This window comes from Chelonia mydas, chromosome 6 (genome assembly GCF_015237465.2).
Source record: "Chelonia mydas isolate rCheMyd1 chromosome 6, rCheMyd1.pri.v2, whole genome shotgun sequence".
Classification (NCBI taxonomy): domain Eukaryota; kingdom Metazoa; phylum Chordata; order Testudines; family Cheloniidae; genus Chelonia; species Chelonia mydas.
Genome location: NC_051246.2, coordinates 61,380,536 through 61,402,128, shown reverse-complemented (window position 1 = coordinate 61,402,128; position 21,593 = coordinate 61,380,536). Strand labels below are relative to the sequence as shown.

Below are 21,593 nucleotides of genomic sequence, written 5' to 3'. Positions count from 1 at the left end.
GAGGGTTAATTTCCGCAGGATGGATCCCTGTGTTGTGCTGAGTGGGTTGGTTCCATTGCATGCAGCTGTCAACAGCTTTCCAGTGAAGTGTCTGTGTCCCTGTCAGTGCTGTGGACACACTGAGGGCTGGAGGGAGGGAGCGAGCCACTTGTGTATATGCACTGCACCTGCTGCATTGCGTGTCTGCCAGGCCCCTCTTGTTCCCACAAATATAAGCATAAACTGGCTTGGTCCCTGCCCTTAGCCTTTCTTTCCCCTTGGTTTCCTTGTTAGCATCAGATGTTCCAGCCACAGCCTGTAGCCTAGAGGAGTTCCAGTGTGCCTACGGGCGCTGCATCCTGGATATCTACCACTGTGATGGGGACGATGACTGCGGGGACTGGTCTGATGAGTCCGACTGCTGTGAGTCAGCAGCAAGGGAGAGTAATCCCCTGGGTCCCCCTGGCAGCTAGCACATTGATCCAAATGGGAGGATTTGGCTGGAGCTGGGGAAGGTGTCCCTCCCCAGTGCCCTGGCTGGAATTGGTTGGGGAGGGACACTGCCTAGAGGGAAAGTTCCTGTTGGTGGAGCCCAAACTGCTTTTGTTGGCTTGGGTGGCAGGGTCATTGTCTAGCTAGGAGCTCTAGATACAGGGGCTGAAGCATTCAAGAATGGGTCAATTACATAAGAGCGACCATAGTGGGTCAGACCAATGGTCCATCTAGCTAGGTATCCTGTCTTCAACAGAGGCCAGTACCAGAGCTTCATGGGGAGTGTACAGAACAGAGCAGCTGGAGTGATCCACCCAAGTTCCCTTCTTTGCTTCTGGCAGTCAGAGATTTAGGGTTGCACTCAGCATGGGGTTCAAGTTCATGCCAGTTCGATGTGAGGATGGCCTGGGGGGAATTGGAATGCCTTGGTACTAATGTGCTGTGCCCTCTCTGCAGCATCTCACCAGCCATGCCGCTCCGGGGAATTCATGTGCAACAGTGGCTTGTGTATCAACGCAGGCTGGCGGTGTGATGGCGACTTCGATTGTGATGACCAGTCAGATGAGAAGAACTGCAGTGAGTGTCTGGGATGCCAGGCAGAGGCTTGATCTGTGGTGATGATATGGAGTGGAAGGGAATTCGGATATGGGGCTGGTGGGCTAGATTATAATTGCTCTGTATCGTAGTTTTTCCTTTGTCTCCCCAGCCACATCCATGTGCACAGCTGACCAGTTCCGCTGTAAATCTGGGCGCTGTGTCCGTCTGTCATGGCGTTGTGATGGAGAGGACGACTGTTCTGACAACAGTGATGAGGAGAGCTGTGAGAACACAGGTAGGTCTTGGCAGGGGGCAGCTGCACTGTTTTGTTACAGCTAATGGCTCTGAATTAGACATCATAGGTGGCTAAGCACTGATTCCTCCACCTCCCCCCTTTCCCCACCCTTCAGCAACAACTTCTGGTATGGAGACTGCACTTACTGCATTAGTCAATAACATCTCTGTAGATATTGACTGAAGTTCAGTGTCCATGCTGATCGTTTTAGAGCTATCAGCTGTTGTAGGTACCTTTGTGCGGGAGACGCTAATCCTGAAAATGCAATTACACATGTAACCACAACTACAAGGAGTGTGATAACACCACTTGTCCTCACCCCAGTAATGAAAGGTATCTAAACAAAAAGTCAAAGGGATGATGACAGCCAAGAAACCAAACCAAACCTGCAGTACCCCTGAAATAAAATATCAGGGTCAGGATGAATGGATACATCCAACACTATAATAAAGCCAACTCTCTGGAGAGTCTTCACTGAACAGCCAAGACCTACCATAAATATGGTGAAGGTCAGCTGGCAACAGTTAACTGATGGGATCCAATGCGCACACTCTGTAAAATGTCTAAGGATTTGTCTGGCCAGGAATGTTACCTAATGTTCAGTGACTTATAGTAAAGTTGACCTTTAAGAGTCCAAAGCTGGTGCTGAAATTTGGCTCAGTGGAGAATTAGTCTTACCAGCTATGAAAAAAAACATAGGACACAAGCACCTTCCAGACACGTAATTTCCAGTGAGACAAAGCTGATCAGTTGGTGTTGCTTTAGTCTGTCTAATCAGCTATTTGAAATCACAAATCCAGAAATAATATGGTATCTTTCTGTCAGTTATAATGAACAAGTTTCAGATGTCAAAATGGCTCATTTAAACTGTGGCTCTGCTCTGAAAAGTGACTCTGTAAATATATTGTTGGATTCCAGGTTTGTGTCTCTATCTGGATCTTGTATTGGTGTCCATTACCATAGTCTTTTGATTTTTCTTCTCACACATCACTTGTAATAAAGGTTCTGGAGGTCAAATTATTTCATCAGTACATCTGTAGAGCCCCATTGCCTTTCATGGGTTTGCCCAGGTGTTACCATAACCAATTCTGCTGACGATTTACAAGAAGGAATCTGTTCCAGCTCCCTCCCTCTGAGCTAGGTTGGTTCTGCAAGACTAACAGGAGTAAACAGCAGTTACAACATATTTTAGTAATTCGGATCATCAGATCTGACTCTGATGATAAAGATGATCCCATTTTATATAGTGACCTTTTACAGTACAAAATTAATTTCAAAAACAAATAAAAGGAGAAAGGAAGGTCCTGGATAAAACTGCACAGCGTCTCTCTGCCATCAGTGGAAACTGAAGAGTGTGGCTCACTTGTGAAATCCTCTTTCCACAGCTGACTTTTCAAGGCTTTGTATAAATCCTAGTCCAAATCCATCAAAGAGCTTTCCATCTAGAACAGGGTAAAACTCTGTTTTTGACAAATGTAAGATTGCATTGGGGTGACATCTCAGATGATGAAAGGAGGAGGAAGCGTGCAGGCTAGCTCCTCAGACGCATGTTGAGAAGGGGCCCAGGACGCTTGTGGAATCTGGTATCAACAGGAATTAAACCATGATCTTGCACTCAATCTGAGAGAAATAAAATATCTGGACTTCTTCGTAGAGTAACACTTGGTACAGTCTGGAGGGGAATCTGAGGTCCTCTGAAGCAACACAAGGGAGGAGGCAGTAGTGGGGAGTGTAAAGTGAACTGAAGCTGCTTTCCCAGGATCCACAGAAACACAAAACAATAGGTTCAATCTAATCCCAAAAGAGAAGACTGTAATGAATGTGATGGAGATGCAGTAACCTAGCACAGCCAAGGGGTAAGGGTGCTCTTCTCTTCTCTTCTCTCTGCCCTGGGACTTGCCATTCTGTGCAGCAAACCTCTGCTGAGCTGTTCTTGTTTGAATCCTAGTTCTGGGTGTGTGACTTCCCTTCTGCCCCCTACAGGGAGTCCCCAGTGTGCTCCTGACCAGTTCCTTTGTGGGAACGGGCGCTGTATTGGCCAGAGGAAGCTGTGCAACAGTGTGAACGACTGTGGAGATGGCAGCGACGAGAGTCCCCACCAAAACTGCCGTAAGTCTCCCCATTCCCAGCGCCTCATGATTGAGCTGGGGAAGGTGGGGGTCACCGCCCGTGATGTTATTGAGAGCCATGTGCCTAGGGAAAGAGACCCTAGTGATCTTAATAGGAATTATGAGGAAGAGACCCCAGCCATGGTCGCTGGGCTGATTGATGTGCAAGCTTGGGCAGGAGCAATAGGAAGATCAATCCTAGTGCTGTCAAACACCTGAATGTTTTTTCAAAGAGCGAATCCCAAAGGTTCCTGTTCTAACTGCAAATGCACAGATCTTGGGAGGAGTTGTTACCCTCTGTCTGACCGGAGTGTTGCTGCCACCTGAGGAGATGCAGCCTTCTTCAGGACGTGTCTCCTCCCTTCTGGGTCAGCCTCCTCCACAAGGCTGCTGCTGTCTAACAGCTTAGCATAATAGCAGCTGCCTTGTCTCGTCTCTATCCTCTTTACATGTTACTGCCCCTACAGGTCCACGGACAGGTGAGGAGCACTGCAATCTCAACAATGGGGGCTGTGCCCAGAAGTGCCAGATGGTGCGAGGGACGGTACAATGCACCTGCCACACAGGTTACAGGCTGCTGGAGGACGCCCGATTGTGTCAAGGTGAGCCGGCAGGGTCACAGTCATTCTATTTCTCCTCACTGCGGCAATAAGGTACTTGCAGCTGGAGGTCCATGACAGCGGTGGAAGTTGGAATACGGACATAGAGATAGAGCAGGAGGGAGATGTGGACAGCTCCTGGTAGGGGTGGGATCTTTGTGACCTAATTGTAACTTTGTTCCCTTGCCCTTTTGTAGATGTGAATGAATGTGCTGAGGAGGGTTACTGCAGCCAGGGCTGCACCAACAGTGAGGGTGGCTTCCAGTGCTGGTGTGAGCAAGGCTATGAGCTTCGCCCGGACAAGCGCAGCTGTAAAGCCCTGGGTAAGAAGGAACTGTCAGCTCTAGTATGCACGCATGTGCCTGTGCACGTGCTGGTAATTCAGTTCAGTAATACTTGGTTAACCTGGCTAGGTGGATAAGTCCTACTAATATGTAAGAGAGGTGGGGCTCTCAAGTCTGTGTCAGAGATTCACCCTCCAGGTTTACTGTCCAATGGTTGGTAGCTGTGTAGTGCCGCAGCTCTCCCTCCGCTAGGGTCAAGCCCAGCTCCTCTCCTTCTGGCTCCCTTGTATCCCAGACCCTGCAGCAGAAAGAATTTCCCTGTCATGCTGGTTGCACAGTCGTGCCTCTATGGGTTTGGACTGTGCTTTGTAACCAGAAATGGAAACAGACTCATGATCACCGATTCTGTATTGGCAAGACTCTGCTTTATGTTTGCATATTTCATTCTCTGAGTGTGGACACCATGTGCTTTTAAAGACACACATTGTTTTCACCTTAGCTTGGTTACTTAGCTCCCCTAATGTAGCATAGCTCAGCAAGTGCTGTTGTACACCTACTTACAAGACAAAACCAAAAAAAGAAAGAAAAAAGGCAGACCCCTCTGCTAAGCTTGCTCTGACTGTCTAGGACTGACTGACTAACTGTTGTCTCACCTGACCTTTCAGACTGTAAGCTGTGTTGTAGAGAGGGAGGGCTGAGTACACCATATGCTTGTGATGTCAGCATACTGTGGGCAGGTGCTTGTGTCTGGGGGAATGGCTGCTGGGCTGATGTGAGAAGCTCAGGCAGGGGATGGGGTTGATCAACTCTTGGTGCAAAGTGCTTTAAAGCTGCCCAACCCAGTGTCATTAGTGTGAACGCTCACCTTGTCTCCTCTTCCCAGTGCTTTACACCCACCAGTTGGCTCTCTGGTACCAACGTAATGAAGTGATAACACTGGGCTCAGAGGCTGACCATGCCAGGTTCCCCTCATGCTCTCTTCTGTATGTCCCTCAGGGCCAGAGCCAGTGCTGCTCTTTGCCAATCGGATTGACATCCGGCAGGTGCTGCCTCACCGCTCGGAGTACACCTTGCTCCTGAACAACCTGGAGAATGCCATTGCCCTTGATTTCCACCACAGCAAGGAGCTGGTGTTCTGGTCTGATGTCACACTGGACCGCATCATGAGGGCCAATCTTAATGGCAGCAACGTAGAAGAGGTGGTGTCCACAGGGCTGGAGAGCCCAGGTGTGTGGCCAGCAATCAGGGCAAAGGCATGGGAAGCTGACCAGACCACACAATGTGGGAGTGGAGGAAGAGAGAGACAGCTGGGATGTATCCCCTGTGTGTGGCTCTTGTTGGATGGGGATGGTGGAGGGTACTCTCCTCCTGGAGTTTATCTAGAGGCTGGGTCTCGAGAGGGATTGAGGGAGAAGAGGAATTGTTCCTAGCAGCATAATCTGCCCTCCTTGGTTTTGGTCTGTGATTAATTCTCCCCCTTGGCTAGGTGGACTTGCCATTGACTGGATCCATGACAAGCTGTATTGGACAGACTCTGGTACGTCTCGGATTGAAGTGGCAAATCTGGATGGCACGCACAGAAAGGTGCTTCTGTGGGAGAACCTGGAGAAACCACGAGCAATCGCACTTCACCCCATGGAGGGGTGAGTAGGGGCATGGGGCTCCACTAACTCCTCTATTGGACTCTATTGCGGGAACCCTCTAAACCAGTGCTTAATTTGTGCCAGGGCTGACCCCGACACCTCTAGGCTTGGAAGTTCATAGCCCCGGCATCTCTGGGCTTGCTATGTCAGTTATGAGAGTAAAAAAAATTGCTTGATCCCTGGCACCTAATTGGTTGAGCCCCGGCACCTCTTTCGTTACAAATTAAGTACTGTTCCAAATACATGGGACTCAGCAGTGAGGGCCCTATCCTTGATCTAGACTTCTCCTTGTTTCGTGGCCCAGGGCTGCCTCTGTGTGCACACAGTATTGCCTTTGATGACAGGGTTAGGGAGCCTTACGAAGCAGGAGGCTCCAGGCCAGGATGCACCCATGGAGGTGTTTGCCCTTCCCTTGGGTGACTGAAAATTGAATCCAAAGAGTGGTGCATGGCAGGCTGGGGCTGCTCTTGGCTTCCCTGTGATCGAGATCAAGTCCCGTGGCTTGAGGTTACAGAGCCAGCTTATTCTCTCCCTTGCTGTGAAGTGATGCCTGGTGCCATACTTAGGGCCTCAATTTCCTAGCCTTCAGGCCTCTCCTTCTCTCCTCCAGCACCATCTACTGGACAGATTGGGGCAACACACCTCGCATAGAATACTCCAGCATGGATGGCTCCAATCGACGTATCATTGCTGATACGCACCTCTTCTGGCCCAACGGGCTGACCATTGACTATGCTGGGCACAGGATGTATTGGGTGGACGCCAAGCATCATGTCATTGAGAGGGCTGACTTGGATGGGCGGAACAGGAAGGCTGTTATCAGCCAAGGTGAGACCGAGGCTTCAGCTGTGGGGAGAGCTATGCTACGCCAGGAAAGATATAGCAGCACAGAGTGAGCTTTGGAGCAACCTGTATGAGGGCTACTACATTTACTTTTCATTCCCTCAAATCCCTGAACACCACCATGGGGTGAGTCTGCCATACTTCTCCCATCCCTTGGGGACAGGCTCTGCCCCTCTCATGCCAGCCCTTGAAGAGAAGCACAGTTATTTTGGTGAACGCTGGATTTGGCTCTGCTGAGTCTGTTAGGGTCAGAGACCCCTGGGTGTGCAGAAGCGCCCCAGAGGGACAGGCTCAGGGGCTTTCCTCTGCTTTTCTGCTAGTCTGGCTTTCCTGGGGTCCGGATTAACCTGTATGTCTGTGCTGGACTCTTGCTGCAGGCCTCCCACACCCCTTTGCTATCACAGTGTTTGAGGATAGCCTGTACTGGACGGACTGGCACACCAAGAGCATCAATAGTGCCAACAAATTCACCGGCAAGAACCAGGAGATCATCCGCAACAAGCTCCACTTCCCCATGGACATTCACACACTGCACCCTCAGCGCCAGCCAGCAGGTAACTGCAAAGGGGGCAGGGAGACATTTGCAGGGGGAAAGCCAACCAGCTGGGGACCTGTCACTGCCCAGCGTCTATGGCAGGGAGCATCCAGGCCTGGGCCTCAGGGATATTGTTCTATCCACTACTCACTGTCTCCCTTGTGAGGCCCACGCATGACCCCAAGTTTACCTCTGCTACCAGAGTCCAGCACTAATTTCTCCATCCAGCAACTTTTGGTTTGATGTTATTTCAAGGCTCTCATCTCTAGTTATTGGATGGGTGTACCACAGCCCTGCCCCCGCCCCCTTGCTGGCACAGGGGGACACTTGCTTTCTGATAATGAATGTTTAGGGCAGTGATCCCCAAACTGTGAGGTGTGCCCCCCCCTAGGGGGGTGTGGTGGAACGTTCGGGGGGGTGCAGTGGGGCCTGGGCCAGCCCCCATAGGGGGCAGGAAGGGAGTGCCTCCCAGCTCCACTCTGGACCCGCCTCCCCCAGCCACCGGCTCCTGACTGCAGTTCCACTCCTGGCCATGGTGCCAGCTGCAGCTCTGACGGCGGCCCCGACTGTGGCCCCGCTCCCGGCCACAGCTCTGCTCCCGGCCGTGGCCTCTGGCTCCCAGCCCCGAATATAGCCCTGTTCCTGGCCGCAACCTCAGCTGCAGCACTGGCGCTGCTCCCAAGCATGGCTCCCAGCCCCAACTGCAGCTCCTGGCAGGGGGATGTGGACCAGGTAAGGGGGGAACGCAACCAAAACAGTTTGGGGACCACTAGTTTAAGGCTTGTCTAAACACAAGTTATTCTGAAATAGTTACACCACTTTAAGTTCACTCCCTACCCTATTCCAGAATAATTTCCCTATGTAGACAAGCCCTTTGTGCCCATGTCCCTGTGGGGCTGGTCTTTGTGAATGGACAGGAGGTTCAAATAGCTACCCCAGAGTAGAACATTTCCCAGCTCTTGTGTGTGTGCCTGCGTGATCTTTCTGCCCTTCCCACCTGCCCTCACCCCTGCTACATCTCTTGCTCTCTTTACTGGTTGCCTTATGCGTGGTTGTTTTTGTTTTTGGCTATTTGAGCAGGGAAAAACCGCTGTGGGGCCAACAATGGGGGCTGCACTCACCTGTGCTTGCCAAACAGCAAGGATTACACCTGTGCCTGCCCCACAGGCTTCCGCAAGACCAGCAGCCACACCTGTGCTCAGAGTAAGTGGGGTGGGATCGGAGCCTGCATGCCACAGTCCCAAATGCTCCCAGTCTCAGATGTGCTCTCGCAGCCCCATGTCCCATGTGTAGAAGTGGGTCAGAAATCTGAGTAAGCAGCAGCTGTGTCACTTCCAGGCACAGGGTGAGAGGGGTGCAGCAGAAAAAGCCTTTAGAAGAGAGTAGGGTAACATAAGAGGCCTACTGTAAGCTCACGTCCTCCTTTTGCACCCCCACTCCAACCCCACCTACTGAGCACCAGCTTAGCGCAAGGTGCGTGCTTGCTTTGCATATCCATTCCAGCCTACTTACAGCTGAGATAGTGCTAATGCCACAGTGTGTGGCCACAGCTGAATGGGTGTGTCACCTGGAAACTCCCACATAAACTGCACCCTTTGGCCTTTGTGAGGAATGAATAGCTTAATTCCAAGGACTGCAGGGGAGTTACTCCTGATTTACAGTGCGCTCAATTACAGGAGAATTAGCACCCTTGTCTCCTGGAATCAGAGAAGATGGCAAAGCTACCTGCTGTAGGTCAGATCTGTGCCATCCTTTGAGGGCCATAGTGGGCTTGTTCTATGCAGTGTGATCTCTCCCACCCCCAGGAAACAGCTTCCCATACTATGTTCTCCTTCCTCCCCCCACACTATTCCCAGCAGTGAGGGCCTGGTGTGTGAATCAGCATTGAGTGGTGTGTATGCAGTGGAGCTCCGATGTAACAGGAGAATTGTCTGTGTCTGTCACTATGTTGTTGAACTTAGAGAAATTAAAAGAAGACCTTTCGACCTTTGATCAGGTCTTGACAAGTTCCTGCTTTTTGCCCGAAGGATGGACATCCGTCGGATCAGCTTTGACACAGAAGACCTGTCAGATGATGTCATCCCCCTGGCTGATGTGCGCAGTGCTGTGGCTCTGGACTGGGACTCAAAGGATGACTATGTCTACTGGACAGATGTCAGCACTGACTCCATTAGCAGAGCAAAATGGGATGGCTCAGGCCAGGAGGTACAGTATTCTGTAGATGTGGGGTTACTAGGCCAAGCAGCTTCTGGGGATCTCAGCCTTCTGTGTTGTGAATCTGGCTCGAGGTTTCTGTATGAACCATTGGGGCTGTATCAGCCTTCTGGGGGTCTGCTGCCCTGGTCCTGTCCATGCCCACATTAGTTTTGGCTCCTGTTAATCACTGGTGATCTGAGGTGAGCTCTTAGACCCTCGTGTGTGCTGTGTTTGCACCTCCTTGTCTGGGACTCCCTGCAGTTAGGGCAAGAGAAAACATTGATTTGTAAATACCGAGCTCCGGCTTCGATTTTTCACAGGCCGAGTCTCAATAAAACGCAAATGAACGAGGTTCTAAATCCCCTTTTCCCTGGCTCAGCAGGAACTGAGAGTGTGGCAGGGACTGTGCTTTCCCTTGAGTTACTTTCTCGGCATCCCCTTTGACTCATGCTCAGGCTGCCATTGACAGAGCTCAAGAGTTTGGCAGTTGGGGAATGAAATAAAGGTAGAAAATGGGGATGTCCAACAGCCATTCTTTAAATGTCATGTTTGAATTCTGAACTCCTCAACACTTTTTCTCATGTGGATTTTTGCTGCATGGATTTTGCTAGCCTGAGTTGATTGTATTGCTGGCAGTGGACAGGAGGAGAGCCAGGCTCAAGGACTTTTCTCACTGGAGTTTCTTGTTTGGTGACCTTTGTTTTGGTTCTTGCTCAGGTTGTCGTGGATACCAGCTTGGAAAGCCCAGCTGGATTGGCTATCGATTGGGTCACCAACAAGCTATATTGGACTGATGCAGGTACTGGGGTCTTCTGCTCTCTACAGGCTGTAACCTTCTTCCCCGTTCATAAAAACTCAGTATTAGCTTGGCGGCCCGATCTGTTTCAGTTTTGTCTTTCTCCATTTGGCAAACATGGGTTCTCCTTTCCCATCTTTCTAATGAAGCAGGAACCAACTTGGCTTCCTGTGTTACTTCTACTGGGGCTACAACCCCATTGCTGATGTCTGCAGGAATGTGTATGTCTGAGGACAACAGCTGCTCGCTGCAGAAGGCTTTCACTTATGTTTTCCAGCCACGTACCTCAGGACAGAATGGTTAGAATCTGGAGGATATTTCTGCCAGAGAATTAGAGTTCTGAGGTATGTCAGGAAGGTATCTCCCTAGACATCCTCTGGGGCCTAGCCAGATGCCTGTGATGGTCTGGCAGAGCACTGCCTCCCATCTGCACAAGGTTTCAGCAGTTGCTGGGGTTGGGAAGTTGAATGTGAGAGTTCTCTGCTGAGTAAGTCTGTTCCACATTCACTCTAGTCCTCCCAGGTCAGGTGAGGGGATGGCAGGCAGGGAAATGGAATCACTGTATCAATGTTCGTTTCTTCTGTCTCCTGTGGTTCTAGAGGTCTTTGATCTTTCTCTCCTTCTCTCCTGATCTCTGTAGGAACAGACCGGATAGAGGTCTCCAACACAGATGGGACCATGAGGACAGTACTGATCTGGGAGAACCTAGACAGACCACGAGATATTGTGGTGGATCCTGTTGGAGGGTGAGAACTTTTCCTCTGAGGATTACATGGCAATAACTTCTGTGTCTCTGAACTGTTTGGATTTGATTCATTGTGCCATTGCCCTTATATCGGACACTTTTTGGAGCTTAAGAGAGACCCACACCTAGAAAGGCCTCCATAACAGGTCTACCAAGGACTGAAAAGAAGGGCCTGACTTGTGGATGCTGATGGCATCGACAAGACAACCAGCAGGCACTTCTAGAACAGTCAGCTCAGAGTGATAGCTCTTATTTTGGGCCTCCTCCCACTCACACAGTGTAAATCAGGAGTAACCCACTAGAGTCCATATAGTTACACTAGTGTAAAATAAGTTTGAGAAGAGAATGAGGGGTTTTATTTATTTATTTAGGGTGTTCTTCATTCCACATTGATGCTGAGCTCTTGTGAGGGCCCTGCTATCCGCTTGGCCATTAGGTTAATCTGAAGACAGAGAAGTGAATTACACTGGCATATCACCAGCTAAATTAGTGTAAACATTACAGGTCCCAACTGAGCTGCAGAATCAGTGGGCCCGGGAATATTAAATCCAGTGAGAGTCTTCAACGTTTCATTCTCCCACAGAAAGAAAATCTCAAAATAGCAGGTTTGTGGGAAATGAATTGTTGTAATAAAAGCTTCTGCCTTTGAGCCACAGGACCTTGCAGAGCCAAGCATCAGACTAGGTTGGGTGGCTGGGCTCAAGCCCAGCAGCTCTTGCTTCCCAAGTGCTGGAAGGCTGGAATAAATCTGCACCGTTCTCTTCTTTTGTGTTTACTGGGAGGCTGATGCAGAGCAGCTCTACTTCCATCTCATGATTGCAGGGATTTGAAAACCGTTAAGAAATATCTTCGTAAGGCAATAATAAGCCAACTTGCTTCTGCATCCTATTTCAGTCTTACCATCTCCCTCCTTCTTGCCAGGTTCTTGGCAGAGGAGGGACTATGGATTCTGGACCAGGACAATGTGTATAAAAATGTGGCAGGGCCCTAAGGATGGAAGTACAGATCATGTTAGCCTGACACTGTTTCCCACTGGCTGCTGAAGGCACCAAGACACTTGACTTCTTTAGCTAATGGTGAGCAGCTGTGGGAGCAGGAGCAGGAGTGCAGGTGCTCACTTCCCTTTGGGCCCTGTGTTCAGGTTCATGTACTGGACTGATTGGGGAGTCAGCCCAAAGATTGAGCGTGCTGGTATGGATGCCTCCAGCCGCTTGGTGATCATCTCCTCCAATCTGACTTGGCCCAATGGGCTGGCCATTGACTACGAGTCTCAGCGCCTGTATTGGGCGGATGCTGGCATGAAGACCATTGAGTATGCTAACCTGGATGGCAGTGAGAGAAAGGTAAGAGAACCATGCCAGAGGGAAGGGGAGGCTGGGATACTGAATGCCTGTCCTACAGGGCAAAGTGCCGGCAGGAAAGAATGTCATGGGCCAAATGGAAGTAAAGTTCCCATATCAAGACATTGTCAGCTACTTGTACAGAGAGAAAAGAGCCCCCTTTATGAGTGCAAAGTATGTGGGCAGCCACCTATCCCACACCAACCTTTCCCCACCTTGATGCTACCAGGCCATTTACATATCACCTTTGTTGTTCTCCAAGCCCCATCCAGTCTAGGGGATGACTGGAGGTATGGGTGGAAGCACTACCATGTGATTTCCTGAGGACTTGTGTTTTGGGGGCTGACAGGTGCTGATTGGAAGCAATCTGCCCCATCCATTTGGACTTACTCTTTATGGTGAGCGGATCTACTGGACAGACTGGCAGGCCAAGAGCATCCAGAGTGCAGACAGAAGGACGGGGCAGGCTCGTGAAACACTGCAGGATAACTTGGAGAACCTCATGGACATTCATGTTTTCCACCGGCACAGACCTACAGGTACAGAGTCAGCCTCACCCCCATGGGGAGCTCTGAACTCACGCAGGCTTTTGCTGCCTTGCATATCTGGCGTGCGTGTGCGTGTGTAATAAATCCCTATTGACCTCTTAAAGAGAGTGCGCTCCCATACCCCCAGCCTACATCTCTATAGCTGTTGCCCGCTTTGATAGTGACCGTCCCTCCAGGAGCCCAAGGCTGAGCTCATGGGGTTGTGCCTGTGCCTCATGGTTTTCTCCTCTCCCCCTTCCAGTACGCACAGCATGTGGAGTTAATAATGGTGGCTGCAGCCACCTGTGCCTCCTGGCGCCTCTCCCTAAAGGTTATAGCTGTACCTGCCCCACTGGTATCAACCTCCAACCTGATGGCAAGACCTGCTCATCTGGTAAGTTTCCTCTGTAGGGTTCCCACTGTAGTTGGATCTCAGGCCCCACGTTCCACTCCTGGCCCCTTGGCACAAGTAACTGAAACCCACTCCTCATGGGACTTGGTTGTGACTCCACCATCCTCGGCCCCTTGAGAAGCCCATGTAGTGCTTGTGCCCTCAGGACTGGTGGTAAAAGTCGATGGGTTGGCTTGGGGTGCCCGGGAGGGGTGTGGGGAGATTAAATTGTCCAAAAGGAAAACTTCACCAACGTGATGCCATATGGTACATCTGTATGTCAGTCTCTCCCGTAGATCTGTCTTGAGTTTGAAGTGGGCTCAGTCCCTTCCTGGAAAGGTGTTGTACTCTATAGTATGGCTGAATAGATCCTACCCCTCCCCTCACAGCCATCTTCCCTTTCAGTACCATGAAGAATCTTGGCTTCAGGCCTTTGAAGCAATAACTCTGCATGGGTCCCATCTTGTTCACCTCAGTGGGAAAACTGGTTTCCACTCCCCCACAATTAACACTTCTGTGAGGGCTTTCCCCTTCCCACCCCACAAGTAACTAGAGAACTGTTCTGTGTTACTCAGTGGAGTGGGAGAGTCTTTCCATGTATGGTATTTCAGATCTAGGACCTTCCCTTCTCCCTAAAGGTTGAAGCTGTCTCTTGGGTGGCTCAAGGATATGATTCAGCAGACGGTGCCCCAGGGACAATTGGCTTGACCTTCTCCCTGCCCTTCACTGACACTGTTGGTCTATCCTCAACTTTCTGCAGGGATGACCAGCTTCCTGATCTTTGCCAGAAGGATGGACATCCGCATGGTGTCCTTGGATATCCCGTATTTTGCAGACGTCGTTGTCTCAGTCAATGTCACTATGAAAAACACCATTGCCATTGGGGTGGATCCTCAGGAAGGTCTGAACTGCCTTGTATATCTAACCACATTCACAACTGATTATTTCAGGGCTGCAGCTCTTAATTGACAGTCTCTCTCTGAGGGAAGGCACTGCCAGTGGTTCACTCGTTGTCATAAACGTGGACAGATGTAGGCTCCTGTTTCTCCAATGCATGCTGCATAGATTCCCTTCCTTCGCCACTGTTGTGATTCTAAGACAGGCTCCAGTTGGCTGACATGCAGGGCTAAAACCCCAACTAGCTGGAATAAGCGGCCTTGTTCATTGAGACAGGCTCACATAGTCTGAATTTAAATAATTTGCTCTCCTATCTAAGTCTTGTTAATGTAAAGAGAGCTGGGCTGGTGGCTGTTTGTTACACTGAGGGCTTGTGTACACTTGAAATGCTGCAGCTGTGCTGCTGTAGCATTTCAAGTATAGACACTCACTACAGTGATGGGAAAGGTTCTCCCATTGGCATAGGTAACCCACCTCGCTGAGAAGCAGTAGTTCAATTAACAGAAGAATTCTGTCTGTGTTGCTCAGGGCTGTGGATTTTTCACACCCCTGAGCAATGTAATTGGTTTGACTTAAATTCTGAGGATTGACTTGGCCTGTGTATCTGGCATTATCTGTCTGGGTTGAACCCCATTTTGTGTGGTGGGTGAGAATGTCTGACTCTTGTCCTCTGGGACCATCCTGAAATCCAGACATGGGTCTGATTACAGTATTGGTCAGTAACATTTTAAATAATAAACTGCATCATTCTGTACAGGGACCCTTTCAAGAGCAGCCGTGAGCTCCCCAGAGGCAGTGTTCCTCACCATTCACTATGGCACCTCCCTCTGGAAGAGGCTGGAACTGGAGGAGCTGTGGCTTTTCTATCCCTTTAACTGAATTACTGTGACTCTGTGTCCTGTGGTGCTGGACACTGACAGACCACTGGACTGCATGACCCTGCTGCTCTTCAGAGTAATCCAGGTGCCGATAATCTCAAGGAGGCCTGGGGCTATATAAAGGAGTTTGCTGATTTTTCATTTTTCCAATTTCCCTACCAGGAAAAGTTTACTGGTCAGATAGCACGCTGCGGAAAATCAGCAGGGCTGCCCTGAATGGCTCACAGTATGAAGACATCATCACCACAGGTGAGGGATGTTTTGCCAGAGTGCACCATATCTTCATGTGGCAGCCTGGAGCGGAATTCCTTGGGTTTCCAGCTCTAGGGGGGTCAGGGGTGGAAGTCCTATAGGTACTGTAGGGGGAGCACTCCCAGACTTGAGTGGCGAGCAGGGGCAATCCCCAGGGTTATCTGATCGGTGTTGAAGGATGAGAAGTTACCTTGGTACAATTCTGCTTTCTCAGGTCTGCTGACTACAGATGGGCTGGCAGTGGATGCTATTGGCCGCAAGGTATATTGGACAGACACAGGAACCAATCGGATTGAAGTGGGCAACCTGGATGGATCAATGAGGAAGGTTTTGGTCTGGCAGAACTTAGACAGCCCAAGAGCAATTGCATTGTACCACGAGATGGGGTTAGTGCTGGCAGGGTACTGTCTTGAGGGAGAAGGCCTGGAGGCATTAACCTCTCTGCTGTTTCTCTGATGTGTTCTTGGCTTTCCCCTTTTCCCTAGATACATGTACTGGACGGACTGGGGTGAGAATGCCAAGCTGGAGCGCTCTGGCATGGATGGCTCAGGACGCCTGGTGCTGATCAGCAACAACCTAGGCTGGCCCAATGGGCTGGCAGTGGATAAGGCTGGATCGCAGCTGCTCTGGGCCGATGCGCACACAGAGGTTGGTGTCTTCTCTTTAATGATTCCTATGGGATTAACACTGGAGCCTTGGTATCCTAGAGGCCGTTTCTGAAGTCCCTGGGTAAGGTGTCAGAAGAGAAAGGGACTGTGTGGAAGCACTCTGAGGCTTCGTGTGGGCTTGGGCTGTTGGGGATGGTGGACCAGAGCCATGTTGCTTGCTTGGACTCCAGTCCCAGCTTCACACATGCTTGTCTTTGCTCAGGACATTATCTAAGAGAAAGGACTGAGCAGGGTGTTCCTTCTTGCTCCCTCTCTAGCGCATTGAGGCTGCAGACCTAAATGGTGCAAACCGCCACACCCTGCTGTCCCCAGTGCAGCATCCCTATGGTCTCACCCTACTGGACTCATACATCTACTGGACTGACTGGCAAACCCGCAGCATTCACCGGGCTGACAAGGATACCGGAGCCAACGTCATCCTGGTGAGGGCAAACCTGCCCGGCCTGATGGACATTCAAGCTGTTGACAGGACACGGCCCCTTGGTGAGTTTCCAGGCTGCCTTGGAGCCAGGAGTATCATCAGGCCTTGGAGCCAGGAGTATCATCTCCATATGACTAGAGGGTCCTCTGCACGCTGTCATTGAGAGGGCTCTTCTGGTATTTCATTGGGAGATCATGCAGGGCCGAAAAGAAATTCCTTCTCCAACCCCAGTCCCTACCCCAACCCCCTCCCACAGTAACTGACTGTTTCCATCATCCACCCAGGTGCACAGTCTTGGTGTCATTTTTGGCTCCTGCTTCCCCTTCTCTCCTTGCATTTAGGCTGTCACTCAGTCCAGTCCATTCATAGACACAGCAAATACTCAAGCCTACTGCTGCTAAAACCCTTTTCCTCATTTGCTGCTTTCATCACATCCTCCTCCTCCAATGTCTCCTTGGCAGTGTAAAATTCCTTACCCTACCCTTCTGGGTCTTCACAGCCATTCCCTGTCTCCAGCTCATTTCCCATCCTCACTGTTCCCTTGCTCTGCTGGCTTGGTTCACTGGAATGTGCCTCCTTACCTTCTCCTACAGGCAGCTCTTGGCCTCTTCTCACATGGCTGAAACATCCTCCCTAACACTGTGCACTATGCAACCCCACTCCTTCCTCAACACCTGCTGCTTTTGGTCAGCATCCCAGTCCCACTCCCTCATGTTTGCTCCAGCCCTGACACTGCCCTTGTCCCATACCTGTTGCCTTCTCCCTTGCTTCTGCTGGACTTTTCTCCCTCACACTAAATATATATACATTTAGTAATAAAAAAAAGCCTGAGTATTCCCATGATAAATCTAAATATGCATACCCACTAAGAAGCCATTTGCTTAATGTGGGCCTATCTAGCACCCCTGCTGCATGTGTCTAACTTAGAATGGAAACTTCTGGGCCAGACTGGCTAGGGGTGGTTTATTATGCCATTCCTGCACTCTTCCCAGCTGCGGGGGTGTTGCTGCTATTGCAAATAGCAGAGCTAAACTGGAATCACATGATCCTCAGACGGCCAGTGGAAACCAGCTGGTTGCTGTTTCTTCCATTGGGAAGTTCTAATATCAAGGAGTACAGGCCAGGGGGCTGCCCCTACTGGACCCCCACATCCACTGATCCTGCAGAGCACAGTTGAATCTTTGGGTAAGTGTCCCTTCGTGGTGACCTACAATCTAGTCCTAGCAAGGATGCCGTTGGAGTGAAATCAGCGGCCAGTGAATTATGTGTTCGTGCCCTGTAAAGAGATGGAAGGCTTAGGTCTCTGGAAACATGGAGTCAGGCTGACTTTTCCTCTCCCTTTTTCCCAAAGGCTTTAACAAGTGCAGCATGAGGAATGGTGGCTGCTCCCACCTCTGCCTGCCCCACCCTGCTGGCTTCTCTTGTGCCTGCCCCACCGGCATCCAGCTGAAGAGCGATGAGCAGACCTGTGATCCCTCTCCCGAGACTTATCTGCTCTTCTCCAGCCGTGGCTCCATCCGACGCATCTCACTGGACACAAATGATCACACTGATGTGCATGTCCCTGTCCCAGAGCTGAACAATGTCATCTCTCTGGACTATGACAGTGTGGACGGCAAGATTTACTACACAGATGTCTTCCTTGATGTCATCAGGTAGGTGCCCAGGGGTAAGTGGCTGCTGGGCACCCAGCCTCTTAGGCTGAGTTTGTCTTTGCACTGTTGGCTGCTCTTATAGATTAGTGTTTTACAGTAGGTGGAGGTGGTTCCTGCCTGAAGGGCTGGGAATGTAGTGATACTCACCGACAGCTTCCGATGAAGTGAGCTGTAACTCACGAAAGCTTATGCTCAGATAAATTTGTTAGTCTCTAAGGTGCCACAAGTACTCCTTTTCTTCTTACAGCAGTTTGTGTTACTGAACTAATTGTTGGAGACACATGTAGCCTTCATGGGAACTGGGGGGGAAGGGCTGGTGGTCCCACTGATAGAGAAGAATGGCACAGGGAGACTTGAAGGATCGTGAGGAGCCCTCTTATGCCTTATCCTGTTTGGCACTGATTCCCCCAGGCGGGCAGACCTGAATGGCAGCAGCATGGAGACCGTCATTGGTCACGGGCTGAAGACGACGGATGGCTTGGCAGTGGACTGGGTTGCCAGGAACCTGTACTGGACTGACACAGGTCGCAACACCATTGAAGTGGCCAGACTGGATGGCAGCTGCAGAAAAGTGCTTATTAATAACAGCCTGGATGAACCCCGAGCAATTGCTGCCTTTCCCAAGAAGGGGTAGGTTTAGGGCCAAGTGGAGGGGAAGATGTGGGAGGTCAGGATGTACAAGGCCAGTTCAATGGGAGGGAGATCTGGGAGAAGGATGTGTGGTCTAAGTCTGGCAAGTTCCTGGAGACTGGGCTGCCTTTATTTGGAGTGGGATGATGTTAGCGGCTGGGGAAGAGTTAGGTCCAGCTTGGAGTGATGCAGGCCAAGATTGGGAAAATGGGGTGTGATAAGTGAACAAAACTGGAACTTTTAGTGAAAAATGTACACTCAGCTGTTTTAGTCCACAAGTAAAGTTTTTAGTGGACTTAATAATGCAAAGTCTCATACCTGTCCTCCTGCCTCTTCCCCCATCCTCTGGGGGCTTACCTGTCTCTTGCATCTGCCTTGTCTCTGTTCAGGTACCTCTTCTGGACGGACTGGGGTCACATTGCTAAAATTGAGCGGGCAAACTTGGATGGCTCTGAGCGCAAAATTCTAATCAACACTGACCTGGGCTGGCCCAATGGACTGACATTAGACTATGATACTAGAAGGTCAGTGCAAGAGTGGGAGTGATGCTGTCATACCCAGGAGAACTGAGTAAGATATGTAGTGCACCTGAGCCTTTTTAGCTCAATCCTCTGAAGTGTTTTGCCTGTTCTGAGGCATCTTGGGCTAGTGAGTGACTCAGAAGTGAGGCGTGTGAGTATGGGTGGAAGACTAACAGTGGGGTTTGGTCTCATCTCTTTTCCCTGTCTCTATAGGATTTACTGGGTGGATGCACATCTTGACCGTATAGAGAGTGCTGATCTCAATGGGAAGCTACGCCAGGTCCTGGTCAGCCAGGTTTCACACCCCTTTGCCCTGACACAGGTAAAAAGGAGCCCGCTGGTATTGGTGAATGCAGTGACTGCTGTACAGCTAGGCTCCATAGGGGATAGTACAGACTGCTTGGGTATGTATGGGGTAGTGGGGGATCTGGTGTGTTCCTCTCTGGGTTGGGATTTACCTAAGGCTGTTTCTAGAAAAAGAGTTTGGCTGAGGGGGTGCGGGAAGCTCCTGATTGACATTGAGAAGAGGGAAGTTAGGCTGGGAAGGGGATTTGTCTGGAGTTCTAAGCCCCATGAATACTCTTGTTGCAGTTCCTGTATATATGTGACCAAATGCTCTAATGCCTTTGATTTTTTCCCTCTGAGCAGCAGGACAGGTGGATCTACTGGACTGACTGGCAAACCAAATCTATCCAGCGAGTGGACAAATACTCAGGCCGAAACAAGGAGACTGTCCTGGCCAATGTTGAGGGGCTAATGGATATCATTGTGGTCTCCCCACAGAGGCAGACAGGTATATGGGGTGATCCTAATTGCTGCATCTGCTAGTTGGTGCCAAGCAGGTTGCAGGTACTCTGGCATGTTTAATGAGTGCAGTCTCTCCCCAGAGAGCCCTTGCCCTCCACCCACCCCTCTCTGTGTGGCCTACAAACTGTGACTCTTCCCTCAGTCTTGGTTGGGCACATTCTCTGCATCTCTGAGATTTCAGCTAAGGAAGCCTATGTTATAACTTCCTTATAACTGTCTGTCTTTCCTCATTCAGGAAGGGCAGGCAGGGAAAAAAGGGAGGAGTTGCATTGTACATCCAGAATATATATTCTTGTTCTGAGGTCCAGAAGGAGGTGAGAGGAAGGCCCGTTGAAAGTCTCTGGGTGAAGATAAGGAGGGGAAAAACCAGGGGCAATGTCATGGTAGGAGATTACTACAGCCCACCAAATCAGAAGGAGGATGAAGCATGTCCAGAACAAATAACAGAAATACCAAAACACAAGATCTGGTAGTAATGGGAGACTTGAACTACCCCGATGTCTGTTGAAAAAGTAACACAAAATGGCCAGTAATTTCATGGAATGTGTTGGGGACAACTTCTTGTTTCAGAAGGTGGAGGAAGCAACCGGGGGACGGTCAGTTTAGACTTGTCTTACTAATGGAGGAATTGTGTTGCAAATCTGAAGGTGGACAGCAACTGAGGGGAAAGTGATCATAAAATGGTAGATTTCATGAGCCTAAGGAAAGGAAGTAGTGAGAGCAGCTGAATAAGGAAGATGGACTTAAAAAAAATAAATAATTCTTTAACCAACTCAGAGAACTGGTAGGTAAGGTTCAATGGGAAGAAACTCTAAGGGTATGTCTTCACTACCCGCCGGACTGGCGGGGAGCAATCGATCCAGCAGGGATCAATCTCTTGTGTCTAGTCTAGACACGATAAATCAACCCCCAAGCGCTCTCCCGTCGACTCCTGTACTCCACAGGCAGAGTGACGGGGGAGCGGTAGCAGTCGACTCACCATGGTGAAGACACCATGGTAAGTCGATCTAAGTATGTCGACTTCAGCTATGTTATTCACGTAGCTGAAGTTGCGTAACTTAGCTCGATTCCCCCCTTCAGTGTAGACCAGGGCTAAGAGAAAAAGGAGTTTTGGAGAGCTGGTTGTTTCTCAAAGAGTTTGCTGTTGCTCCTTTGATATTGTCAATCTTGATGTGAAGGAAAGATAGGAAGAATAGTAAAAGGCCAATATGACTCCATCAGGAGTTCTTTAATTACCTGAAAATCAAAAAAAAAAAAAAAAAAAAGAAACCTACAAAAAGTGGAAATGTGGACAAATTGCTAAGGATGATTACAAAACAATAACACAAGCATGTAGGGACTAAGCCAGAAAGGCTAAGGAACAAAAAGAGTTATACCTAACAAGTGACAAAAGGCAATAGGAAGAGGTTCTATAAACACGTTAGGAGCAATGGAAAGATGAAGAAAAGTGTAGACCTCTACTTAGCAGGGAAGGAGAGCAAATAAACAATTTGAAGAAGACTGAGGTGTTTCATCCCTATTTTGCTTCAGTCTTCACTAAAAGAATTAATTATG

General features: G+C 49.9%; 1 protein-coding gene across 5 annotated transcripts in view; it reads left to right on the top strand.

The window, feature by feature from the left end:
• The window catches only part of LRP4 (LDL receptor related protein 4), a 104,128-nt gene that overhangs the window by 69,663 nt on the left and 12,872 nt on the right, over positions 1-21,593 (top strand). For 2 of the 5 annotated variants that reach the window (XM_027831868.3, XM_043548349.1), the window contains exons 6-32: positions 274-402; positions 928-1,047; positions 1,178-1,303; positions 3,287-3,412; positions 3,879-4,013; positions 4,208-4,333; positions 5,291-5,521; positions 5,781-5,937; positions 6,548-6,765; positions 7,158-7,334; positions 8,393-8,518; positions 9,312-9,520; positions 10,229-10,310; positions 10,948-11,053; positions 12,194-12,395; positions 12,742-12,931; positions 13,182-13,313; positions 14,071-14,211; positions 15,248-15,334; positions 15,552-15,723; positions 15,823-15,985; positions 16,263-16,488; positions 17,778-18,081; positions 18,493-18,711; positions 19,101-19,235; positions 19,446-19,554; positions 19,881-20,025. In XM_027831868.3, coding sequence (XP_027687669.1) covers positions 274-402; positions 928-1,047; positions 1,178-1,303; positions 3,287-3,412; positions 3,879-4,013; positions 4,208-4,333; positions 5,291-5,521; positions 5,781-5,937; positions 6,548-6,765; positions 7,158-7,334; positions 8,393-8,518; positions 9,312-9,520; positions 10,229-10,310; positions 10,948-11,053; positions 12,194-12,395; positions 12,742-12,931; positions 13,182-13,313; positions 14,071-14,211; positions 15,248-15,334; positions 15,552-15,723; positions 15,823-15,985; positions 16,263-16,488; positions 17,778-18,081; positions 18,493-18,711; positions 19,101-19,235; positions 19,446-19,554; positions 19,881-20,025 — 4,293 coding nt within the window. The remainder of the gene's footprint in view (positions 1-273; positions 403-927; positions 1,048-1,177; positions 1,304-3,286; positions 3,413-3,878; positions 4,014-4,207; positions 4,334-5,290; positions 5,522-5,780; positions 5,938-6,547; positions 6,766-7,157; positions 7,335-8,392; positions 8,519-9,311; positions 9,521-10,228; positions 10,311-10,947; positions 11,054-12,193; positions 12,396-12,741; positions 12,932-13,181; positions 13,314-14,070; positions 14,212-15,247; positions 15,335-15,551; positions 15,724-15,822; positions 15,986-16,262; positions 16,489-17,777; positions 18,082-18,492; positions 18,712-19,100; positions 19,236-19,445; positions 19,555-19,880; positions 20,026-21,593) is intronic. The other 3 variants (XM_037900191.2, XM_037900190.2, XM_037900192.2) reach the window with 3 other exon arrangements.